This window comes from Balaenoptera borealis, assembly GCF_965194805.1.
Source record: "Balaenoptera borealis genome assembly, chromosome: 16".
In the NCBI taxonomy this organism is placed as follows: Eukaryota; Metazoa; Chordata; class Mammalia; order Artiodactyla; family Balaenopteridae; genus Balaenoptera; species Balaenoptera borealis.
This window is the reverse complement of record NC_138872.1, coordinates 23,933,899-23,959,037: the sequence shown is the minus strand read 5'-3', so window position 1 is coordinate 23,959,037 and position 25,139 is coordinate 23,933,899. Positions and strand designations below refer to the sequence as shown.

Below are 25,139 nucleotides of genomic sequence, written 5' to 3'. Positions count from 1 at the left end.
GGGCTTTGGAAGCTTTTCACTGCAACCGCCTCCACCTTCAGGCCAAGAAGGCGGCCAATTCCGACTTCCTTCCTACACTCACGGGAGAGAACCGACTACAGCTCCCTCCCCCCAGGTGTGTCCAGATTGTAGTCCCCTTTTTCTGGTAGGCCACCGGGGCCTCCTTTCCACTTCCGGTGGAGGGAGTGTCCTCACTACGATTATCTCCTCACTTCGGGACACAGTTATAACCTCTGCCCCACGTAGGGGCATAGAGAATCTTGCTCATTCGGGATGTAGTGTGTTTTCACTGCAGTTCCCGTTCGTTCGCAGGCCGCTGGGCCACCCAGTTCTGGCCTCCTCCCTCTCAGACCACGGGGGCGTCCTCGCTACGGCCTCGTCCCCTCTTCCGTAGGCAGGCTCCTCCTCTCTTGTGTCCTACTTGCAACCTCTCCGGACCGAGAGGCACAAGCGGCGCCCCAGGCCCCCCGCAGCCATGCCCCGACCCTTCAGCGTAGGGCGCTCGCTGCGGCGGGCTCCGAGGCCTCCGAAGGCCCCGCCCCGGGCCATCAAGGGGCGGCTCGAGCCCCGCACAGCCCCGCCCGTTCCGGGGCTGCGGGAGTCTTACCGGGGAGAGCTGCGCGGCACCCGAACCCAGACCCGAGTTACCCCCCGCGCGAGTGCCTCCGCCCCGCGGTCGGTAGCCCCAGCCCGAACGGCTTCCCGGAGCCCAGAGCAGCCACCACCTCTTTCGCCGCTTCACAAGATGGCCGCCAGCCCGCTCAGCAGCTCCGCGTTCCAGAAAGGGCGGGATGGAATGGTTGACGTCACAGGGCGGGGTGGGGCGGTGCAAGCGCGCGGAGGTTCTCGGGTAGCTCCCGGAAGTTGCCCGTGTTTGTGGCAGAGGAGCTCGGCGACTTTTGCTTGGTAGCTCCGCCTTAAGGGAGTGAAGCTGCTGTTGGGATCCGAACAGTATCTGGCGCTGGGCTCCGTGCAATTGCTTCACTTCTTCGAGCCTCTGCGAAAGGAGGGAAATACTGCCTACCTCGCAGAATTGTATTGAGGATTAAATAGACCACAAGATGGTGCCTAGTTCTACTGATGATGCCCTGACAGAAGAACCAAAATCTGATTCTTTTTTTCCCATTAAAAAATTTCAATCCAGGACTTCCCTGGTGGGGCATTGGTTAAGAATCCGCCCGCCAATTCAGGGGACACGGGTTCGATCCCTGGTCCCGGAAGATCCCACATGCTGAGGAGCAACTAAGCCTGTGTGCCACAACTACTTTGTACCCTCACTTCTGGCTCAGTAAATTCCTTTTTTTTTTTTTTTTTTTTTTGCTACACCACGGCACGCAGGGTCTTAGTTCCCCCACCAGGGATCGAACCCCTGCACCCTGCAGTGGAAGCGCGGAGTCCTAACCACTGGACTGCCAGGGAAGTCCCTGGCTCAGTAAATTCTTTTACTGCCCGCGTTGCCATCCCCATCGCCACACTCCGCGGCATTTTGGTGGCGGGTAGGGTGCTCTCTCTGCCCTTTCCGATCCATCTTCCACCACGTAGCGATAAGCCTACTGACTACAGGCAACTGAAGGTCCCCCGCCGGGGCTACTCCTCGGCGGGAGGTGAAGGCCTGCGGGACGGGACTCCGACTCGCTGTCGACCTAAGGGGTACGTTCTGGAAACGGTCTTTTCGCCTCTTCAACACTGCCTATGGTCTGAGGTCCCTGGAGACTGGGGATTAAAGCGTCCTGGCCGAGGCGACTCTTCCGAAGACCTAAAACCCGATCCCATACTGAGCGACCATTCCTGCCCGATGGGGTGGCAGTGTCCTTTGGCCCTAGCCTTGGGACTCCTCACTTCCAACGGCTGGCGCAGTCGGCAGCGGCAGCTTGTTGGGGCGAATCCAGGCACGCTGTGAGATCCCCTTTCTCTTTCCATCCTCCCTTGACGACCGTCCATTCCTGATCCGCCAACATCTCCAGGTACTTCAAACGAGTCGCCACAAAACCAGTGAGTTTCCCCCTCTGGGTTGGCCCGAGACCCGCTTCCCTTCCTGGTCTTGGGGTGATCGGCCGGGCATCAGGAGGCCTCTGTCAGACAGAGCGCGCCTCAAGAGGTCCTCTATTCGGGGGATGCCCCAGTCTAGAGCGCAACCTCAGGTCCCTCGCGGACAGGGCAGAGGCCTGTTTCCCTCTAGGGATGCCTTTTGTTGTTTGTTTGGTTTTGTTTTGTTAATATTTATTTATTTATTTATTTGGTTGTGCCGGGTCTTAGTTGCAGCAGGCAGGCTCCTTAGTTGCGGCTCGCTGGCTCCTTAGTTGTAGCACGTGGGCTCCTTAGTTGCCGCTGGAACCTGGGTCCCCGGCACTGGGAGCACGGAGTCTTATCCACTGCCCTACCGGGAAGTCTCTAGAGATGCCTTTTCGGTAGACGCTGTGCCTGGTTAAGGTCCAACATGGGTCTAACACCCTCTATTCTTGCTGACTCACCTTTGGGATGTATTCTTAAAAACTGGACTTGGAAGTTCCCTGGCAGTCCAGTGGTTAGGACTTCGCACTTTCACTGCTGTGGCCCCGGGTTCAATCCCTGGTCTGGGAACAAAGATCCCAAAGCCTCCCACAAGCCGCACAGTGTGGCCAAAAAAAAAAAAAAAAATTGGACTAAATTTGATTTCCAAACTCTCTCCAACATTTGGTTCCGGATCAGGAGGTCTGGCCTCTCAACAGGTCCCTAAACTATAACACCATCCTGCAGCTTGATCTCTTTTGTCAAAACGTGGGAAGGACTCTGAGGTCCCCTACATTCAGGCCTTCATGGCCCTGTCACAAAACCCCAAATTACAACAAACCTGTCGCATATGCCTCTCCAAATTCTGCCCTCCAAGCCTGACACCGATATTCTCCAACATCCCTCCTTTAATCTCCCACGCACTCCTCTTAACCCGCTCCCCCTCCTACCGCTCCTCCTCCCTATCCCGACACCCTCTCACCTTCCCACCCCCGTTCAGGTGCCTCATATCTGAACACCCTCAACCCCCTGAAAATCTTTTGCCTCTCCATGAGGTGGCCAATGGAGAAAAGGGCACTATTCAAGTTCACGTCCCCTTGCCTATGTCTGACTTGTCACAAATCAAAACTAAATTGGGATCTTTTAGTCAGGACCCCACCAATTCTATTCGGGAATTCAGAGGAACTCACGGTGGCTTTCGATCTGACCTGACAGGACATCTATGTCGTCTTGACCACCTGTTGTACCCTAGAGGAAAAGTCCCATATTTGGTCCCTAGGGTGGGCTTGGGCAGATGAAGCACATGCCTGCACCCCTGACAATGCCCATCCACCTGGGGCTGTTCCTGACACAGAACCAAATTGGACATATCAGGCCACCGACACAGGGCCTACATGAGGACGAGGCCGCTGATTACATGATTACCTGCCTAATTGAGGGGATGAAAAAGGCTGTCATCAAGCCAGTAACTTACAACAAACTTCATGAAATAACCCAGGACTTCTCTGAAAACCCTACCTTATTTCAAGCCCGCTTAGCCGAAACTATGCATAAATACACAAACCTAAACCCTAAGAGTCCAGAGGGACTAGCTATTCTGGCTGTTCACCTTACCAGCCAAGCTTCACCTGATATCAGACACAACTCCAAAAACTTGAACAGGGACCCCAAATTCCCTTTGCTGTCCTATTAGATACGGCCTTCAAGGTCTTTAATAACCGGGAGGACGCCTCGAGAGCCCAGAGGGCTGAACGGGAAGATGAAAGAGGTAAACAAATGGCAGGCCCAATATATGGCAACCGCAATTGTTAGCTTGCTGTCCATTTCGGGCACCCCCATGGCTTGTCCCAGCCAACCAAAGGGGACAGCCGCCCTGGCCCATTCCTGCTTCCACTGCAGCCAACCAGGGCTCTTCAGTTGGGAATGTTCCAAGCCTCCAGGGCCTTGTCTCAAATTCAAGCAACGTGGCCACTGGAAACGGGACTGTCCCTCTCTCCCTCAAGGGGGAGGGCCATCCCCCACTCAAAGGCCCCATGCGCCACAGGGAGGACCCCAAGCCCCCAGAGCCCCTTCCCAGGGACAAATGCCCTTGACGCCCAAGGGTGACCAGAAGAGACCATAAAAGAAGCCCAGTTTCTCTCCCCCAGCAGACCCCCTCTTGGTCTCGCCTGCTGCTCCCTTGCAGTGTATTCAATAAATCTCGCTTTCTACCCTCACTTTTTTTTTTTTAATAAACTTATTTATTTTATTTATTTATTTTTGACTGCATTGGGTCTTTTGTTGCGGCACACAGGCTTTCTCTAGTTGCGGTGAGCAGGGGCGACTCGTCGTTGCGGTGCACGGCCTTCTCATCGCGGTGGCTTCTCTCGTTGCAGAGCGCTGGCTCTAGCCACGCGGGCTTCAGTAGTTGTGGCTTGTGGGCTCTAGAGCGCAGGCTCAGTAGTTGTGGCACACGGGCTTAGTTGCTCCGCGGCATGTGGGATCTTCCCGGACAAGGGCTTGAACCTGTATCCCCTGCATTAACAGGCGGGTTCTTAACCACTGCGCCAGCAGGGAAGTCCTACCCTCACTTCTGACCCAGTAAATTCTTTTATCACCCGCGTTGCCAGCACCATCGCCGCACTCCACGGCAATAATGCCATCAGCAGCAACATGGATGGACCTAGAGATTATCATACTAAGCAAAGTAAGTCAGAAAGAGAAAGACAAATACCATATGATATTACTTATATGTGGAATCTAAAATATGACACAAATGAACATATCTACGAAACAGAAACAGACTTACAGACATAGAGAACAGACTTGTGGTTGCCAAGGGTGGGGGGCGAGGACTGGGAGTTTGGGATTAGCAGATGCAAACTAGTATGTATAGGATGGATAAATAACAAGGTCCTACTGTATAGCACAGGGAACTATATTCAATAGCCTGTGATAAACCATAATGGAAAAGAATATGAGAAAGAGTATATATATATATGTTTAACTGAGTAACTTTGCTGTACAGCAGAAATTAACACAACATTGTAAATCAACTATACTTCAATAAAATTTTTAAAAATATCTGTGTGATGTACTCTAAATTTTTCTCTCACCCTTTTTAGTGCTGGTAACATCCCACCTGTGGTTTCAGACCCACAAATGGAAAAACTCTACTCTGGCTATTTTGGCCTTCTCTCAATTTCTCAAACACACCATGTTTTTTCACGCCTCAGGCCCTTTGCTCTTGCTGTTCCTTCTTATTCCTCACTCATCCCTAGCTCTTTCGATGGCTAGAAATCATGTTTTTGCTTAATTAACACCTGCTCAAAAAAACTTTCCTAGTACACCCAGCATGGTAGGTTTTCTCCATTACTTCCCCTTACCACTCTATTTCTGCCATAGCACTCATCACAATCTATAATAGCCTTTTTGTTTAATTCTTACTTTCTGTCTACTAGGATGAAAGCTCAGTGAGGGTCCTTTTTGGTCCTGTTAACCAGTTTATCCCCAGAATAATGTCAGGCACCTGAGAGGCATGCAAATAATTGTTGACTGAAGAGATAGGCAAGCAGACTCAGCTATGGAAATCAACTGAAGTGGTAGTCTTACTACACGATTCCCAAGTACAGCTTGGAATTCTCCCTGAGCCTCTCATAAAGTCACAGAATAAATAGAGGAAGGTGATTTTATTTCTCTAATTTGCAAATTAACAATTTTTAAAAAAGAAACATAAATTAGTACAATAATAGGTAGAGTCATACACATATTTCTGGCTCCATTAGGTCAAAAGAAAAGAAGGACAAGAACACAAAGGAGACAAGCCTTCTAAGAAACTTGCTGTTCAGTCTATAGTCAATATGAAAAGGTAGCCTTTGGAGCCACAAAAAAGATGAAATCGTAGATGATTATGCTTGATTCTGAAGGAGTCAATCTCTCTGAGCAGCAGTAAGCAACAAACTCAAATGTCCAAGTAGAGCATCAGGGTCCCTGAACAAAGAGCCTTCTTCTGGTTCCTCGGGCTCCCCCCACCAAGGGTATGGGCTCCCCACGCAGTAGCAATATCATTCATAGCAAATGTCCCTCCTGTTTCAGGATGAGAACATCCACTCACTGTAAGACCACAGAAGGACTCCTGGAGAGAAATGGGTAGTGGTCCCCACCAAAGGAGCTGAGGCTGGAGAAAGACAGTTTTCTCATGTTTCTGTCTTGGAAGCAGGCCAATGCTGAAGTCAACTGGGCTATACCAATTCTGGTTTGAACATGGAGCAGCCACTGGGGGTAACAAAATACCTGGCTGTGCATGGGTTGATGAGGCAGGAGAAGCCAGGCCAGCACAAAGTCAGAGGCCCACTCTTCTAGTGTTGGGTCCACTTGATGCTCTTGAGGTCAATGCCATCCTGCACCATCTCCCAGAGAGGGCTGCCAAAGAGAAGAGGTATTTGGATGAGTGAAGGCTTAGGAAGCAGCCAGCACTGGCTCCTGGGCTGTAAGCCTTGACTTGCTCCATCTGCTCTTGTCTCTCCTCTACCTCCTTGCCCTGAAAGACCCCAACACAAGAGGTTATCAAGTCTTTCTCAGCTATATGTAAGTGCTTGTCAGCTCTAGCCTCTCCCCACCTGCCAACATTAATAACTAGGTACCCCAGGCTCAGCTCCAATGGGGCCAAGCCAACAGCGTCAAGTGTGGTTATGTTCATGAAGCTCTCATCCCAGTCATGAGAGGCTATGGACAGTTTCCCTGGGGGAATCAAGACCCTTGGAAGGTGTGTAAGCAGCGAGTTTCAGCCTCTCTACTAACCCCCACCCCCACCCCCCACACACAAATGGACTTTTCAGCACTTGTTTCTCGGTTTGTTTGGGGTTTTTTTTAAATTTATTTATTTGGCTGCGCTGGGTCTTAGTTGTGGCATGTGGGATCTTCATTGCTGCGTGCAGGATCTTTAGTTGTGGCACGCGGGACCCTAGTTCCCTGACCAGGGATCAAACCGGGGCCCCCTGCGTTGGGAGAGTGGAGTCTCAACCACTGGACCACCAGGTAAGTCCCCTTGTTTCTTGGTTTTGCTCTAGTTCTCAGAGATAGAACTTAGCCCTAAATCACCTGAATATGTAGCACCCTTATCCAGTTCTCACCAGATTCATCTCCCCAGAGTTCACTATGCTTCCAACATCCCTGGCTCCAATTCAAAAGGATCTTTTGGATCTTAGACCTGGGCATCCCATCTCATACAGGAACTGCTGCTGAGATATCTCTGCTAAGCTCTGATCCCCTTGAGCTTGAATGCCTTAGATAATGTTCCCAGACCAGATATTACTTCAATGTGTTATGACCATGGGATTTTGGTTTGGATTTCTCCAGTTAACTTTCTTCTACCCAATTTCATTCTATTCTTGGTTTCTCTCTCTCCATTACACTATGCATTCCCAGCATGCCTTTCTTTCTTTCTTTTTATTTTTAATTTATTTTTGGCCGTGCCCCATGGCATGCAGGGATCTTAGTTCCCCGACTAGGGATCGAACCTGTTCCCCCTGCAGTGGAAGCGCAGAGTCTTAACCACTGGACCGTCAGGGAAGTCCCCCCGCACACCTTTCTATTTGACATTTTCCAAGTCTCCTTAAAGTTAGCCATCTCCTTCCTGTCCCTTCTTTTTAGGGAAGGTCAGTTAATATCATAGGCTCACAAAATAAAACTCTGGCTGAGGGTAATGAGACCAGGTTGAATTCAGTTTCTAAAGGATCAGAAGGAATAGGGTGAAAATGCTGAAACCACACGGATAGGAAGAATAAGTCTTTCCTGGCAGCACAGTCAGTAGAAATGCGCTCTGAGTGTGCCAGAGAGTACCAGAAAGCCAAGCCAAGGAAGAATCTAAGCAAGCTATAGATATTTAAGCAATACAATTAGACCCTGCAAAGGAAAATCCAGAGCCCAGAAAGGCCTGGGAGAGCTCACAAAGGGAAGCAGGTATATATATACCTGAACTTCCTCACGCTCACCAACTAGACCAAGAGAATCTTGAAAGTCAAATTGAGCCAAAACAGAGCTCTGAAAAAGTCCAGAGGCCTTGATGTTCCCATAAGGAAGCAGAGCTCTATGGCTACTAGGGGAACCCCTGGTAGCAGCTGGCTGGTAAAGCATCTCTTGACCTTTATAAGCATCTTTACAAAGAAAACTCTGAGTAATGGTTCTTTTTTTTTTTTTTTTTTTAATAAATTTATTTATTTATTTTTAGTTTTTTTGGCTGCATTGGGTCTGTTGCTGCGTGCGGGCTTTTTCTCTAGTTGCGCCGAGTGGGGGCTTCTCTTTGTTGTGGTGCATGGGCTTCTCATTGCGGTGGCTTCTCTTGTTGCGGAGCATGGGCTCTAGAGCGCAGGCTCAGAAGTTGTGGCGCACGGGCTTAGCTGCTCCGCAGCATGTGGAATCTTCCCGGACCAGGGCTTGAACCCGTGTCTCCTGCATTGGCAGGCGGATTCTTAACCACTGTGCCACCAGGGAAGTCCTTAGTAATGGTTCTTAACCTTTTGAGTATCTTATGAAAACTATGGACTGTCTTCCAAAGAAAATGCACAACTGTAAAACACTTAGCATACAATTTCAGGGTTATCATGTACCTCCTGAAGTCCAGCCATAGAACGCAAATTAAGTTCCCTATCTTAAAAAAAAAGAATCCCTATCTTAAAGAGAGTTTTCCTAAACTTAGTCTACAAATCACGAATTTTGTATTGATATTGCTGCAATGACAACTATTAATACTATCAATAAAATAATGGGGGGGGCTTCCCTGGTGGCACAGTGGTTAAGAATCCGCCTGCCAATGCAGGGGACGCGGGTTCAAGCCCTGGTCCGGGAAGATCCCACATGCCGCGGAGCAACTAAGCCCGTGCACCACAACTACTGAGCCTGCGCTCTAGAGCCCGCGAGCCACAACTACTGAAGCCTGAGCGCCTAGAGCCTGTGCTCTGCAACAAGAGAAGCCACCGCAGTGAGAAGCCCGCGCACCACAACAGAGCCCCACTCGCCACAACTAGAGAAAGCCCTCATGCAGCAACGAAGACCCAACACAGCCAAAAATAAAAATAAATTTAAAAAATTTTAAATAAATAAATAAAATAAAATAACGGGGAATTCCCTGACAGTCCAGTGGTTAAGACTCTGCACTTCCACTGCAGGGGGCACGGGTTCAATCCCTGGTCAGGGAACTAAGATCCTACAAGCCATGTAGCCAAATAAATAAAATTTAATTAAATAATGAAAAACATCTGCATTTATTCAGTTCTTTAGTTTTTTTTTTTTTTTTGGCCGCGTGGGGTCTTCTTTGCTGCGTGTGGGCTTTCTCTAGAAGCGGCGAGCAGGGGCTACTCTTCGTTGCGGTGCACGGGCTTCTCATTGCGGTGGCTCCTCTTGTTGCGGAGCACAGGCTCTAGGTGCACGGGCTTCAGTAGTTGTTGCTTGCGGGCTCTAGAGCGCAGGCTCAGTAGTTGTGGCGCTCGGGCTTAGTTGCTCCGCGGCATGTGGGATCTTCCCAGACCAGGGCTCGAACCCGTGTCCCCTGCATTGGCAGGCGGATTCTTAACCACTGCGCCACCAGGAAAGTCCAGTTCTTTAGTTTTTAAAGACACCTTTTCATACTCTGAAAACAAGTAGCCAAGAGGATCCACTTTCCTGCTTTGTGGTATCTCTAAATCCTAAAATTCAAGGATTCTCAAACTTTGGTTTCTGGCAGTGTGAATACACAGCCTAAGGATAAGAGAGGAGCCAGCACAGCAATTTCTTCCAAAGGGTCTCTGGTACGATGATGCATACCTCATTTCTCGAAGACGCTTCACATGGTAAATGCACTTCTCCACTGTGTAGTCCACTTCCTCCTCTGTAGTGAAACGGCCGATGCCAAACCTGAAAAAGACACAGACAGGAGCTCTGCATCAGACCTGTGGCACCAGGGTAAATTCATTCAGCAAATACTCAATGAGGATCTACTCCACAAAAGACATGGAGAGAACATGGTCCTTCCCCTAGAAGGCAGAGTTTCTCCGAACATGGTCTGTGCGCCACCTGAGAATCACTCTAGAAGGAAGTTTCCTACTCCTCCTCCAAACCTAATGCATCAGAATCTCTAGTGTGGCACTCAGACCTCTTCATCTTTCACAAACTTCCCAGGTGACAGTTGATGAGGTCTGCGAACCACTGCTCGAGAAACTTTCATGAAGAATGAAGAAGGGATAAGTTAAACTAAATTGAGGAAGACTAACAGGAGAAGAATAATACAAAAGAGGATGCCTTTCATAAATGCTGCAGCTCAAATGACTGACCTGATAGAAGAGTGAGCTAAATCCTCATCAGTGCCAATTGCTCGAAGGACGTAAGAGGGCTCCAGGGATGCAGAGGTGCAGGCACTGAGGAGAAAGACACAGAGCCTTGCTCAGTTCAGCATTAAATCTGCTTTTGGCCACAAACTTCCAGTCTTGCTCCCACACCCAGGCCCCTGAAGTCATACCATGGAGACAAAAGAGACATTCTAATCTGACAGAGCGAAAGGGCCAGATGCTGCTAGCTGCTCTGGCCCCTGTGGAGGATAACCTCCTTGAGAAGGACACTGCCAAAGCATGATACCACGTGAGCTAGGTGTGACACCAAGAGGCAACAGAGCACCAGGTGCCCACTCCCCTACAACCGAATGCATTATGTATACAGGCCTGGACAGCAGCTAAACCCTTGGTGGCCTCTGAAGCATCCTTGAATTCTGGAGGCCTGTAACAGAACTACCAGAATAACACTAGAACAGATACATGCATCTCCTGGGACCACAAAAGGCACAAAACTCTACCACAGGAGGCCCTCCTAGGGTGGCAAACGTTAGCCTGTGCCCAGCCAGCTAAAAATAGGTGCTTACAAAAATGACTTTTACCCTCAACTAAGAGCTCTTGTGCCTGTCGTCTCCACAATGGGAGGCTTATTAACCTAACACTTAAAGCCACACTAATTGGTCCTGCCACAGTCCCTGTCTATCCAATCCAACTCACCTCCCCGAGGATAAGGCAACATCCTTGAGTGCCATGAGCAGACTCTCCCCTTCCACATATGCAAAGGAGAGGTTGATACAGCCTGGAAGAGTGAATTACTATGAGAGAAGGCTCAGCGTGTCCAGCTCTTCCAGATGGGGACAGAATGGGCACGTCTGTACCTGGGTAATGGTGCTCAGGGTCCCCATTCATCACCACGTCTGGAAGGCTCTTCATTATCTTCCGTGTCAGTCGTTCTGCTAACTTGGAGATCCGCTTGTGGTCATACTGAGGAGCAGGCAAGGGAGGACTAAGCATAGTGACCATTAACAGCTCAGAAACACACAGGACGAGGAGCCCTGCCCGGTGCCCAGAAGTGACTGTGCATCTGACCCACCTATTGCCCTGTGTTGCTCATGGAGACCACTGTATCCCAGCACTGAGCACAGAGGTGCTCAATAACTGGACAGATGGTTTCAATAACCCAGAATAAATGAGCTGATAACTACTGAAGGGCCTGGATTTTGGAGCCCATAACACCTCCCTCAATAAGATGCCAGCAGCACTGGGACAAAGATGGTTTTCTTAAACCACCTCTTCTGGCAAAGATCTGACCCAGTCATGCCAAGAAGCCTCAACACAGGAGACCCAGCACAGGGGAAGAATTTGTGGGAGGGAACTGCTCTCCCCATACCTCCATCTCTTGCTGTGCCACCTCACACGCAGCCCCCAGCCCCACCACCAAGGGTGTGGGGACGGTCCCAGACCGCATACCCCGCTCCTGCCCCCCTCCACTCTGCAGGGCCTCCACACGCACACGGGGCCGGCGGCGAATGTAGATGGCACCAACCCCTGGGAAACAAAGTTTGTTACAAAAAAAAGAGAAAAAGGAAAATGCAGATGAAACAAAATATCACTTTTCAAAGGGGTCAAAATATTCTTTCAACTTTTCTGTAAGCTTAACATCTTTCAAAAAAAAAGATTGGGGGAAAAGAAGAAACAGCAGCAAAAGCATAATATTTATCAAAATTATTTTATACCAGAAGGAGTGATAGCCAAAATGGTTTAAAGTAGCTCCCTATGCATGTATAAAATGACATCATGAAACGCAGCATTATTCATAATAGCAAAAAATTGGAAACAACTTAGATGTCCACAATCAGGAAAATGGGCAAATAAATTATGGTACATCCATGCCTGAAATTCAAAGAAGATGTATAAAAGAATGAGGAAGCTCCTTCGGTACTACCACTATAAAATCTCCAAGATACATTGTTGGAACACTGGTGAAATGTGAATAATGTCTGTACTTTAGTTAAAAAAAATAAAAGATGCATTGCTAGGTGAAGATGCAATGAGTGTAGTATGCTACTGATTGAGTAAAAAAGGGGAAGGGGGGAAGTATATATGTGATTATAAATGTATTTATTTATTTATTTTTGGCTACGTTGGGTCTTGGTTGCCGCGCATGGGCTTTCTCTAGTTGCGGTGAGCGGGGCCTACTCTTCATTGCGGTGCGCGGGCTTCTCATTGCGGTGGCTTCTCTTGTTGCGGAGCACAGGCTCTAGGCGGCGCAGGCTTCCGTAGTTGTGGCACGCGGGCTCAGCAGTTGTGGTTCGTGGGCTCTACAGCGCAGGCTCAGTAGTTGCAGTGCACGGGCTTAGTTGCTCCGCGGCATGCGGGATCTTCCCAGACCAGGGCTCGAACCTGTGTCCCCTGCACTGGCAGGCAGATTCCTAAACACTGTGCCACCAGGGAAGTCCCATATATGTGACTATAAATGCATAAAATAGTTCTAGAAAAATACTCAAGAAACTGTCTCCCTAGGGGGAACTGCATGGCTTAGAGACAGAGGTGAGAGACTTTCCACAGTGTACTTTTTTGCAGCTTTTGAATTTTGAACCATATTACCTTGTCTAAATAGAATAAAAATTTTTAATTTTTTAAAAAATTAAAACCTTGAGGGAAAAAAAGGGGAGAAGTCAAAATGGAAGTAAAAATTAGCATAATCTCCTAGGGTCTATCAAAACTTAAAAATGTATACAACTTGTGACTCAGCACATCTGTTTATAGGAATTTCATACCAAAATATGAGCATGAATGTACAAAGATATTCACTAAGTAGCCAAGGGTTTTGAATAGAGTGAGCACTTGCTGAAGGTCACCTTCTCCCTCGCAGAACAACTACTGACTATTGAGGCAGAGACTACAGATACCATAGCAAGTGAGGCAATGGTTCCCAAATTTATTATGAAGGACCCTAGTTTTAAAATAATTTACGTGCCACACTGCATTTATTAAGAAATATTTCAGGGCTTCCCTGGTGGCACAGTGGTTAAGAATCCGCCTGCCAAGGCAGGGGACACGGGTTCGAGCCCTGGTCCGGGAAGATCCCACATGCCGCGGACCAACTAAGCCCCTGCGCCACAACTACTAAAGCCTGCGCGCCTGGAGCCCGTGCTCCGCAACAAGAGAAGCCACCGCGATGAGAAACCCGTGCGCTGCAACGAAGAGCAGCCCCTGCTCGCCTCAACTAGAGAAAGCCCACGTGCAACAAGGAAGACCCAACGCAGCCAAAAATAAATAATAAATAAATAAATTTATTTAAAAAAAAAAGAAATATTTCATTTCCCCATTAAAATAAAATCAAATTCAAGTATCCTACACTGTCTGAATCTCTGCAGTTCCCAAGTTCAGAGAGTCAGTGCTCAGATACTACATCTGGATAGTGAAGGATACCATGTTATCTAAATCTATTTAGATCCTGAGTTCAAAAAGCAAGAGTTTGGATAGTGAGGGATACCTGTACACATTTACATGCTGATCAGAGCTTCTGCTCAATATGAGTTAATTTTATCAAAACAGATTTATCTACAAAAAAAGCCAATAAGCCAATTTTAGTTAAAGATAGAACACCTGTTGGGCTTACAAAAACACTCTTTACAACCTCTGGGAGCCTTTAGAAGAAGCTCCTCTTATATACTTCCAGGAGTTATCACACCTTTTTCCACAGGGTGTACATCCAGATGACACACCCCGCAGACACAGCAAGCGTACTGGCATAACCAACCACCACAGGCCCTCAACCAAGAGACAGAGGAGGAGTTGTTCATTTTGGATGGCTACCTCCATAAAATAGAGGACAATAGTCTCTTCCCAAAGATTGGGGTGCAGAGGCAGAATTCCAGCTAGAAAACATTCCTAGGCCAATAGGACCATAGGAAACAGACAAGTATCCTTGAGAGATTAATAGGAGCAAAGACTACTAAAACTAGGAACAAACACCAAGAAACATAAAAGCCCATACAATCTTCCCCTAAGGCTAAAGCAAGACACGAGGGAATGAAGAACTCAAAGAATATTGATCTGCAAATCACAATGGGGTAGACAAGATAACTGGACTTATCCAGCTAATTTGATATGACAAAACCTTTGTTCCTCAACAAAATTAACATCTACATGAAAGTATTTTCTAAAGAGACCAGTGAAGAATGGTCTGCTATATAGTAACTCCTAGAATCTATTAATAAGCACATGTTCCTAGCTGTTGCTAAATGACACTTGCATTCTGCAGGGCACTCTGAATATACAATTTCCTCTGAAAGCAGTGATAGTCCCAAATGAGTCCCAGGAACACCTGTCAAAGAATTTGCCGGAAGGTCCAGAGAGGAGGAACTCTAGGAGGGGCTAGTACCTTTCGGACCATAGATTTTGTGACCACTGATGCTCATGAGATCAATTTTCATGTCGTTGACGTCGAGTGGGATTTTTCCAACAGCCTGGGCTGCATCAGTATGGAAATACACCTTTCTGGAACTGCAAATGTGCCCTGAGAAAACAACAAAGGGGAAGAACCACAGCACAATGTTAGGAAGTAACCTGGCAGTGGTCCCACAATGTACCATGAGTTCTAAGGCAAAATTATACATGGCATTGGCCACTAGCCACATAGTAAATCACTTCTCTCTCCTTCTCTCTTTCTGTCTCTGTCTCTCTCTCATTCTCAGCTCTAGTGTCCTTGACTAGAATAAACAAGAGCAAGTGCAAAACACCCAATCAAAACACTCCCGATATTCTGATTCATAAGACTCTTCCTACCTCATTAACACTGGCCTTTCAATATATCAGATTAACTTTTAGATCCTTTTGATTTAAAAGAAGCAAAGATTAACAGATCTATTTGCTAATGTACCTAAGAGGTTACAGGGTGAGTCTCTCTGGCTCTATGAGCATAGTAAAGAGATGTTCTAAAACAAAAAAGGTAAAAGAGGAAGAGAAAAAAGGTGGAGGTTTTTTGTTTTGTTTTCTGCACCAAGTGCAGTGAAATGAAAACAACATAAAGGGTACTACACCTGGATTCAAATACTAGCTATGCCATTTACAATATGTCCTTGAACAAGGAACTGAAGCTCTCTTTCTCTTAGTTTCCTTACCTAATTTTATAAAGTGTTACAACTCCTAGTCCAGTCCTGCTCCTTAGATGGATCCCAGGGGTGGGCAAGCATCAGGGTCCACCCACGATACTCACCTATTTCTGCAATGGGCTGCTTCACTCCAATCTCATTGTTCACAGTCATGACTGAGACCAGACTGGTATCCGGCTGGATGGCAGCCTCTAGTTCCTAAGAATATCAGGAGTAAGGAAACTATATAGTACCAACAAAGTCCTCCCTAACTCAGAATGTACGCAAGCTTAGTCTTGAAAAGGGGCCTTTCACTACACACCTACCGGAGTGGGTAAAATTAAAATAGTGACAACACAAAATGCTGGCGAGGATGCAAAGAAACTGGATCACTCATATACTACTGGTGGGAACCTAAAATGGTACAACCACACTGAAAAACAGTTTGGTAGTTTTTGTTTCTTATAAAACTAAACATGAAATTACCATATGACCCAGTAATTGCACTCTTGGGCATTACCTCAGGGAAATGTAAACTTAAATTCACACCAAAAAACCGATACATAAATGTTCATGGTAGCTTTATTCATAATAGCCAAAACCTAAAAACAACCCAGATGTCCCTCAACAGGTAAATGGTTAAAGAAACTGTGTACTTCCATTACATGGAATACTATTCATTAATAAAAAGGTACAGACTACTGAGACGTGCAACAACTTAAATGACTCGCCAAAGACTTATGCTAAATTAAAAGAGCCAATCCCAAAAGGTTACATACTGTATTATTCCATTTACATAACATTATTGAAAAGACAAAATTAAAGAAATGGAGATCAAATTAGTGGTTTTAAAAGAAGACCATGGGACTTCCCTGGTGGTCCAGTGGTAAAGAATCCACCTTACAATGCAGGCGGATCTGATCTGGGTTTGATCCCTGGTCAGGGAACTAAGATCCCACATGCCGCAGGGCAACTAAGCCCATGTGCCACAACTACTGAGCTCGCACGCCCTGGAGCCTGCATGCCACAACTAGAGAAGAGAAAACCCGCAGGCCGCAACTAAAGAGAAGCCCGCGCACCACAATGAACAGCCTGCGCACTGCAACGAAAGATCCTGCATGCCTCAACAAAGATCCTGCGTGCCACAACTAAGGCCCGACGCAGCCAAAAATAAAATTAAATAAATAAAAAAATAATAAATAAATCTTAAAAAAAAAAGACCATGAAGCATCATTGTGGTGATAGTTACATGAAACTACACATGTGATGAAACTGCATAGAGCTAAACACACACACAAGTGAGTACAAGTAAAACTGGGGAAATCAGAGCAAGATGGATAGATTCTATCAACATCAATATTCTGGTTGTAATATTATACTATACTTCTGTAAGATGTTATCATTAAGGGAAACTGATAGAGGGGATATGAGATCTCTCTGTATTACTTCTGACAACTGCATGAGAATCTATAATTATTTAAAAATTAAAAGTTTAATAAAAAAAAGAGGGGGAGCCTTTCCTACATAAGATTGTCAGAGTAAAAAGCAGCAAAGAACAAAGTAAGTAGTAAAAAACAAGGCTACTATTTTCAACACTGAGGTAGGGACCACATTTGACTAAAATATTTATCTTAAAGAAACTAGTAATCAACCTCCCAACATCTATTATGCTTTCCCTGACACTGGTCTAATGTAGGTTCTCAATGTTATGTTTCTCTCAGCTTCTTGTTTACTTCCTTTATTGCATATATCCCAATTCATAATTATTTCATTTATGTGTTTGTTTACATGTTAACTGTCCCCTTCACTAGAATATAAGCTCCTTGAAGGCAGGGACTAACATCCTACTTAATGGTGAAAGCTTTCATCTAAGATCAGGAAGAAAACAAGGTTATCTGCTCTCACCACTTTTATTCAACTTTGTACTAGAAGTTCTTGCCTGGGCAACTGGGCAAGAAAAAGAAATAAAAGCCCTCCAGGTTGCGAAGAAAATAGTAAAATTATCTCCATTTGCACATCACAGGGATCTGTCCACAAATTATATATTAGGATTTGTCTAGGGATGCTGATATCCAAAATTTGGTGGAGAAGATACTTGGACCCAAAATTGACATATAAAGATATGGGCCAAAAAGGGAAATATTCTTCACAAAAACTACACCTACTATTTTGAAGGATGAGAAACATCAGTGCAGGGAGAAGGAGGCCAGAGCTTTCCCGTGGTGGCTCTCACGCAGACCAGGAAGCACCAACAAAGCTGAGAAACAAATCTTCCACAGAAAAGGAGGATGGTACACACTCAAGGGGAACATACTCTGAGTCACACTGCAAGGCCTATTTCTCTAAACCCCACCCTCACCATTAGATCTAGTCCTTCAAGCTCCAGCTGAGGCTGAAGAGATAGATTTATAGGCTGAAGCCAGGCTCCTCCTATTTTGTCCCTCTTACCTTCAGGTCGATGATCCCACTCTTCTTCACTGGGAGGTAGGTGACCTGAAAGCCCTCAGCTTCCAGTGAACGGCAGGAGTCCAAGACACATTTGTGTTCTGTCTGCGTGGTGATCAAGTGCTTTTTCCGTGATCTGTAGAACCTGGCCACCCCCTAGAAATTGGTAGTGGTGAAAGGAAGAAGAATATACTCAGAGAGACAGCAATGAGTTCCATCCTAGTTGTAAGGAGTAAGTGGACAAAGGCAGTATGCTCCAATATCAATTCTCTGACACCAACTGCATGTCCTATAATTCAATTTAATTCTGACACTAACTATCCCAAATTAGCGCAAATCCCACAGGTTAAGGGCCTCAGTCCCACAAGACTGCCTCCACTTCAGATGCCAGCCGTAAGGCCTAGGTGTCACAAGTCACCCACCCATACTTCCCCAGCTGGCTACAAATACAGGGCTTCCCACAGTCCCCTAAGGTTCAATAATTCTCTATGATTCACAGAACTCAATGAAAACACTATATTACTATCATAGCTTTATCACAAAGGATACAACCCAGGAACAGCCAAATGGAAGAGATGCACAGGGTGAGTTCTGGGGCAGGGAGGGGCACAGAGTTTCCATGCCCTCTCCCTGTGAATCTAAGAATGCCACCTTCCAGTACATCTATGAGTTTGCCAACCTGGAAGCTCCTCTGAGTTTTGTTTTCCAGAGTTTTTATGGGGGTTTCATAACACAGGCACAACTGATTAAATCACTGGTCATATGACTGGACTCAATCTCCAGCCCCCCTCTCTTCCCCAGATGAAAGTTACAACTCTCTAATCCCATTCTTGGTCCTTCTGGAGTGGCCAGCATGTCCCTTGAAACTATCTAAGGGCCCACCATGAATCACTTCATCACCAGAAAGTCAGGTATGGTACAAAGGGGCTTGTTATGAATAACAAAACACATTCCTAGCATTCAGGAAACTGCAAGGTTTTAGAAGCCCTGTGCCAGGAACACAGGACAAAGACCAAATATATTTTTTATTGTACCATAGGTGGAAAATGGGGAACATTGCTATCCTTGCATCCCAGGAAAAGTCTGTCTCTTTTATTTCTATTTAAATACAAAACATGCAAATATGGTGATACCCAAAGCTGGCAGTGCAGAAGTGAAACCCATAGACGCATTCCTCGCTGATGGCATTATTTACACTATAATCTCTTCAGAAATCATTTATAAAGATGTTTTAAAAGCTGAATTCACACTCTTTACTGTGATTCCTCTTTTGGGAATTTACCTTAGGGCAGCGGTCCCCAACCTTTTTGGCACCAGGGACCGGTTTCATGGAAGACAGTTCTTCCATGAATGGGGGGGTGGGGGGCGGGGTTCAGGCAGTAATGCGAGCGATGGGGAGCGGCAGATGAAGCTTCACTCGCTCGCCCGTCTGCCGCTCACCTCCTGCTGTGCGGCCTGGTTCATAGACTGGTAGCGGTCCATGGCCCGGGGGTTGGGGACCCCTGCCTTAGGGAAATATTTCGAAGGATAGATGAAGCTTTAGAGACAAAATATGCTTTAGTTATATTTACAATCCTTAAAAAAATAGAAAGATTAAACACATCCAACAACAGAGAAATGAACAGTAAACTGCAGTAACAAACTCCATGAAAAAGAATATAGTTATATTAAAAACTATGGAGTTTGAAATGGAAAAACAGGATATGTTATTAACGGTTACAGAAGAATAAATGTGGCATGCTACAATATGTGAAAATATTAAAAGCAAATTCATATGTATGTATAATTTGTTTTCTAGGACAATACTAAACAGACTTGAGGTCAGAATAGGGGAGGAAGAAGTGGAAGACCTACACTTTATTTTAAACCTTTCCATAGGGTTAAAAAAAAAAATCTCACCACATATGCATGAATTCCTTTAAAAAAATTAAAATAAAAAAAATGTGCAACCCAGTCCCTCCCAGAGCTTATAAGAATACTACTTTAAAAGCAGAACATGAAACTAATTAGGCCAAAATTATAACTACATAAAAACTGTATGTTCTTGAGGACAAGGAACATAAAAACGAAAACATTAGAAGTTCCCTCCCCACCTCCTATCTCACCCAAAGTGTTGAATCCTCTAATAGCAGACAGATATTTACTCTACCCGTCCAGGAGACTAGGGGAAAGCTGTCGCAACTACTCTAGCAATCATTGGCCTCTAGGTTTGGGAATCTGCGGAAACCTTCAAAGCAAACATTTTCGAAGTTCTGAAAATGCTCCCCATTCCAGAAACCATTCTCATCTTTGGAGAGACCACACCCCTGGCTCTGTGGCCTCTGCAGTCCCAAGGAAGGATACCTTCCTTCTAAAGGGATCGGGCAGAGTACTGATGACTCTGGAACCTGGCCCAGGTCTAGGCCTCCTTCACTCAGTCCAAGGTCAGAAAAAGCAATACTAGCAACACCGGTGACAGACAGTGGTGAGAGGGGGTAGAGCCAGAGTTGAACTTACAGCAGCCCACAATTTACCAGAGCCTTGGTATTTAAACAAGTGACCCTGGCAACCAGACCCAGTCAGACGTGATTATGTTCTGTGAAACACCGACATGACTACTGAGACTGGAATTTTACTTTTGATAGCACCGAAGATCTGTAGGTCCTAAGGATAGAGTGACTAATCTCAGAATGGGTGATCAAGTGAATGTCTGCAGAAGGCACCACAGCAACCAGTACAAAACGGGGACATCTAAAGAAAACAGGAGGAACTTGCTGCAAACAGATCTCATCAGAAAGAAAGGGAAGGCTGAGAGGAAGGCAGCCCTGAAATCACAGATATAAGTGTGAAGCTGGTAACAAGAAGCAGAGAAATATATCCAATTACAAGTGTATTCTGGACTTCACTGTGACTAGATCAAAAGGATGGGGAAAAGGGTTGAGTCACCATTATTTACTCTTTGAAGTAGCTGCCATCCAAAACACCACATGGTTGATGGTCCAAGAGCCACCTCCTTTCCTATCCAACTACCTCACTGAACTCAGTTCAACAGGATCAAAGACTTAAGATAGAGTAGACTGCAAAGGGCTGAAGGAAGCAACAAATCAGAAAGAGTATGTGTCTGTCTTTTCTTCACAATAGGGTGAAAGTGGGTGGCTGGGAAATATATATGAGCCTAAATGATGGCAGGACACCACCTCCCAGGTCAGGAAAGCCCAGATATGCCCTTTGGTTCCCTTCTCTTACCTTAATTGCTATGTTGTTGGATTCAGTAGCGCCACTAGTGAAGATAATCTCACGAGGATCAGCCCCAATCAGAGATGCTACTTGCTGCAAGCCAAGAAACAAAAATAAGTAGCATCAGTTCCCTAGGCAAGAATGCAGCTGCAGAGACAACTAAGACAAAGGTCTGGAGCAAGAAGAGCTCCACTGCATTCTATCAACTGCTCAAGAAGCAGCTCTGTACCCACTAGAATCAGACAAGGGGATATATTCAGCTACATCCCAGATCCCAGGCTCTTTTCCAGCCCAATACAAAATAATAACTTTGGTGTTTTTGAAAAAGCACTTACTGAGTTCCTAGTATGTATAGGCATCATGTTAATAAACACATCACCAGAATTGTCTGATTTAATACACCCAATAACCCTAAGAAGTAGGAACTACTACAATCTCTATTTTCTTTTTCTTTCTTTCTTTCTTTTTTTGGCCATGTTGGGCGGCTTGCAGGATCTTAGTTCCCCAACCAGGGATCGAACCCAGGCCCTTCCCAATCTCCATTTTCAATGTGAGGAAACTGAGGCTTCGAGAAATCAGATAACTTGCCAAAGGTCATTTAGCTAGGAAATGTGGGAACTAATCAAATGCCTTCAGAGGGACTCCAAAGGCTTGTTCTTTGAATCTCTTCCTGAGAGAGCCCCAAGCCATTTCCACCTCCACCCACAGCTACAAAAAAAGAAATGCCTCCCACAGGCCACTGACCCTCTGACATCAGAACCTCCTACAGTACTCTGTACTAACCTGGCGAGCACGTTCCATGGCTGCCTCACTCTCCCAGCCATAAGCATGTGTCCGGGAATGTGGGTTCCCATAGTAGTTGACTAGGTAAGGGAGCATGGCATCAAGCACCCGAGGGTCCTGAGCATAAAGGAATAGATCAGTCTCCTTGAGCCCATAGTTAACTCGGGCCCCACTCCATCCCCTGAGACCTGCCCAACCTGCCTCAGCACACTCCCAACCCTTCAGACCCTGCCTAGATTAGGCCTCAAACATTCTTCAATGCCCTCAGGTACTAACCAAATGTTAGCCTAATATACTCCCCTACCAACCCATCTTAAATCAGATTATCCTACCATCTGCTCAGATAATTTACAAATATTGCCCTGTCCTGAGAGCTGTGTCTGCAGGTGTTTCCACTCCTGCCAAGAAATGTGATCTACGAGAGCACAGGACATGACAGAGTCCACATGTTGATGAAAACGTGCATTAATATTCAAGTGTTTATCATGCGCCAGGCGCTGTTCTAAGGGCTGCTTTATGTCTTTTAACCTATTTAATTCTTGCCCAAATTCACGTAGTAAGTAGCAGTCCGGCTAATTCCAGAGCCTATGCTTTTAACTACTACCAGAGTGCCTGCACTGAGTGATGTGTCCAAGATCAATAGCTAGTAAGTAGTAAAGCCATTTCTAGAGGATTACAACTTAAGCCTCCTGACTCCTGGCTCACTGCTTTTCCCAACACACAGTTCTCAATGGCTCTTACTTCTACAGGGATTCAGGCATTTCTGTGCATTGCCACTTCTACAATATAATTCCTAAAAACAGCTTGGGGAAAGCTGCCCCTCGATCCTTACCAGAGGAGTTGTAGCTTGCACATCCATATACAGAGGTCGCAGCCCTGATTCCACCTCCGGAGCAGTGGCTGCATCTGAGGGAACAGCAGACTGGGGAGCATGGTCTACAACTGACAAAAAGTAGAACGGAGTGGCCGCGTGAGAGGATGCAACTCTGCACACAGGGCATCCAAGACAGCAGCAGGTAAAAGCTGGATGGAGGTGAGATAAACTTAAGGGATACTGAGGTCGAATCTCAGTGGAAAAGGAAATTAAACATCAGAAAACTTGAGCCAACTGTAAAAAGGGGTAGGGGAGAGAGACAGGGTTCTTGGAGGGGGTTGCGGAGACAACATTCAAATTGCATCGTTGGGAGTGAGGAGACCTCTGAAAGGGCAAAGCCACTGAGAAGGAATGTGGAGACGGTATGTAAGATCTCCTTCAAAGGTTACTGGCTGGACGACTGGCATCTCTAAAATTTGGCCAGGAGAGGTCCGAAGGCCGAGCATCAAGGGCTCTGAGGGCCTGCGGGGAAGGATCTGAAGTGCGGCAGCGGGGCGCGCGGCGAAGTCAACCGTTCGGAGGGCAGGCATGAGAAAGTTTGAGGGGTGCAGCCAAGAGGAAGGGTCAGAGGGTCTGGGTAGCGGGCGGAAGAGGGAGGCTCCTGAATATGCAGGTGCGTCCCCGCGCCCAAGGGAAAGATCCTCGCCTCCGCGGAGGTGGCAGCGAGCGGGCCCCGGAGCGTACCGCGCAGGCGCAGCCCCCGAGTGGGTGCCTTCGCCCTCGGCCACGGAGCGGCGGGGGCGGCCGCGGCCACCAGCCTCCAAGAGGTTCTCAGTAGCATCATCTCGGTGGCAGCCCTGCGCCCGAAATGGCTGCTGTCCCTTGCCACAGGCTCCCGGAAGTACTGCTCCGCGCCCCGGAAGCGGTTCCTCTGGCCGCGAGTGCGCTCCGCCTCGCGTTCCGTGTGAGACGTAGAGCTGAGCGACCGAGGCCGCAAGCAAGGTAAGGTGGGGGCACCGCGGCGCGGGGACTCGAACGCTCAGAGGGTGATGGAGCCGGGCTACGCCCTTCTTTTCCTTCCCGGATTTCTCCGAACCCCTGGGCCCGCTCCCTACCCCACCTCCTACGCCCCCTGCCCGACTCGGGCTGGCGACTAGGCCCGCACTCCGCAAACCTTCGAACCCCGCAGATGCCGGTGGCCGTGGGCCCCTATGGACAGTCACAGCCAAGCTGCTTCGACCGCGTGAAGATGGGCTTTGTGATGGGTTGCGCCGTGGGCATGGCAGCTGGGGCGCTCTTCGGCACCTTTTCCTGTCTCAGGTGAGGGGCGCGGGCCGTGATCTCTGGGCGGGACTACCGGACTTTCCCTCCCCACACCACTCGGCCTGCCGCTGGAATAGAGCCTACTTCTTTCCAATTCCCTCGCTGCCCTCTAACAAGCGAGACTGATTTCCTAACCACCTTAAGTCTGGGAGGACAGGTTGGAAGCCTAAATGGTTGAGAATATGATCTCTGACTCAAACCGCTCTCTGGCCCCTTACTCATTTTGTAACCTTAGGCAAGTTGGAGCCTGGGTTTCAAGTGTAAAATGAGGTCAGTAACCTCTACATCATATAGAGTTATAAGGCTCAAATCAGACCACACTTAGCACACAATCTGGCACATATTAAGTGCTCAATAAAAGGCTATTCTTACTGTCTTACTGCTGTTACATTTATTTCCAATTGCGCATAGTGAAACAAACTTGATTAAATTTACTGGGAACAGGATGTAGAAACTAAGCAGATAAACTCTACACCCTGTCATTTTCACACGTAAAAGAGACTATTCCCATTTTTCCAGATTGTAAATTATCATTTACTGAGCACTTACTGTCAGTCACGGTGCTAAATGCCGTTATCACAACAGTGCCATGAATGCTGTGATCCTCATTTTACACTTGACACAGCCTGTAAATTGCATTCTTAGTTCTTGAACCCAGGTCTGACACCCCTATCATTGTTTTAACACTAGGAAACCGTCTAAAAGACAGATGTTTTATTGGATCATAAACGAGCACAAAAAAATGGTTTCCCTATCCACGTACTTTATACTGCTTCTGCTGCCTCCCACAAACAGAAGTCAGTTGATACATTCATCAGAATCCACCTAGAGACCCTAATGGACCCTTTTCCTTGGCATTACACAACCCATGTGAGAAGAGATAATGTCCTGCCAGACTTAGCAGTGCCCATTATCAACACAAATTGGAAAAGGGCAGTTAATGTTCCTCCCTGTATTTTTGTTCCCAATTGGCCCCATCTTGGTTTCCTCCTCTCAGGATCGGAATGCGGGGTCGGGAGCTGATGGGCGGCATCGGGAAAACCATGATGCAGAGTGGCGGCACCTTTGGCACATTCATGGCCATTGGGATGGGCATCCGGTGCTAATCAGGGCAGTGGTTGCCCACAACATCCACCCCCTCCCATCATTCCCAGCCCATGTACTATAATAAAACAAGTCTGAGTATTCTGA

The 25,139-nt window shown here is 46.9% G+C and overlaps 3 protein-coding genes across 10 annotated transcripts in view; 1 reads left to right on the top strand and 2 right to left on the bottom strand.

Moving 5' to 3' along the window:
• Positions 1-789, bottom strand: part of CPNE1 (copine 1) — a 37,768-nt gene extending 36,979 nt beyond the window's left edge. For 2 of the 7 annotated variants that reach the window (XM_082359376.1, XM_082359383.1), the window contains exon 1: positions 608-652. The gene's annotated coding sequence lies outside the window, so the exon portion shown is untranslated. Of the gene's footprint in view, positions 1-607 lie in introns of all 7 variants that reach the window. The other 5 variants (XM_082359382.1, XM_082359381.1, XM_082359377.1 and 2 more) reach the window with 5 other exon arrangements.
• A 4,853-nt stretch (positions 790-5,642) lies between these two features.
• NFS1 (NFS1 cysteine desulfurase) lies at positions 5,643-23,574 on the bottom strand. Of its 2 annotated transcripts, XM_082359395.1 has the most exons (13): positions 23,370-23,568; positions 22,644-22,753; positions 21,812-21,928; positions 21,038-21,121; positions 17,816-17,968; positions 15,493-15,586; positions 14,659-14,793; positions 11,659-11,816; positions 11,147-11,252; positions 10,986-11,067; positions 10,275-10,358; positions 9,769-9,858; positions 5,643-6,390 (listed from the first exon to the last, which is right to left on the bottom strand). In XM_082359395.1, the coding sequence occupies exons 1-13, from the start codon at positions 23,467-23,469 to the stop codon at positions 6,327-6,329; spliced, it is 1,377 nt and encodes a 458-aa protein (XP_082215521.1). In that variant the 5' UTR covers positions 23,470-23,568; the 3' UTR covers positions 5,643-6,326. The 2 variants fall into 2 exon arrangements, 1 of the variants encoding a protein (XP_082215521.1); XR_014235462.1 differs by lacking the exon at positions 10,986-11,067 and having other exon boundaries at positions 6,343-6,390; positions 23,370-23,574.
• Positions 23,522-25,139, top strand: ROMO1 (reactive oxygen species modulator 1). The gene is made up of 3 exons (XM_082359401.1): positions 23,522-23,627; positions 23,815-23,945; positions 24,946-25,139. Exons 2-3 carry the CDS (start codon positions 23,815-23,817, stop codon positions 25,052-25,054), a joined length of 240 nt encoding a protein of 79 aa, XP_082215527.1. The 5' UTR covers positions 23,522-23,627; the 3' UTR covers positions 25,055-25,139.

Bases quoted from the DNA above. Each gene is read 5' to 3' on its own strand.
- NFS1 (XM_082359395.1), bottom strand. From the start codon at position 23,469: ATGATGCTACTGAGAACCTCTTGGAGGCTGGTGGCCGCGGCCGCCCCC. The intron at 21,929-22,643 runs GTAAGGATCGAG...CTTTATGCTCAG, and splicing joins TGCAAGCTACAACTCCTCTG to GACCCTCGGGTGCTTGATGC. The intron at 9,859-10,274 runs GTCAGTCATTTG...TGTCTTTTTCAG, and splicing joins TTAGCTCACTCTTCTATCAG to GTTTGGCATCGGCCGTTTCA.
- ROMO1 (XM_082359401.1), top strand. From the start codon at position 23,815: ATGCCGGTGGCCGTGGGCCCCTATGGACAGTCACAGCCAAGCTGCTTC. The intron at 23,946-24,945 runs GTGAGGGGCGCG...TCCTCCTCTCAG, and splicing joins GGCACCTTTTCCTGTCTCAG to GATCGGAATGCGGGGTCGGG.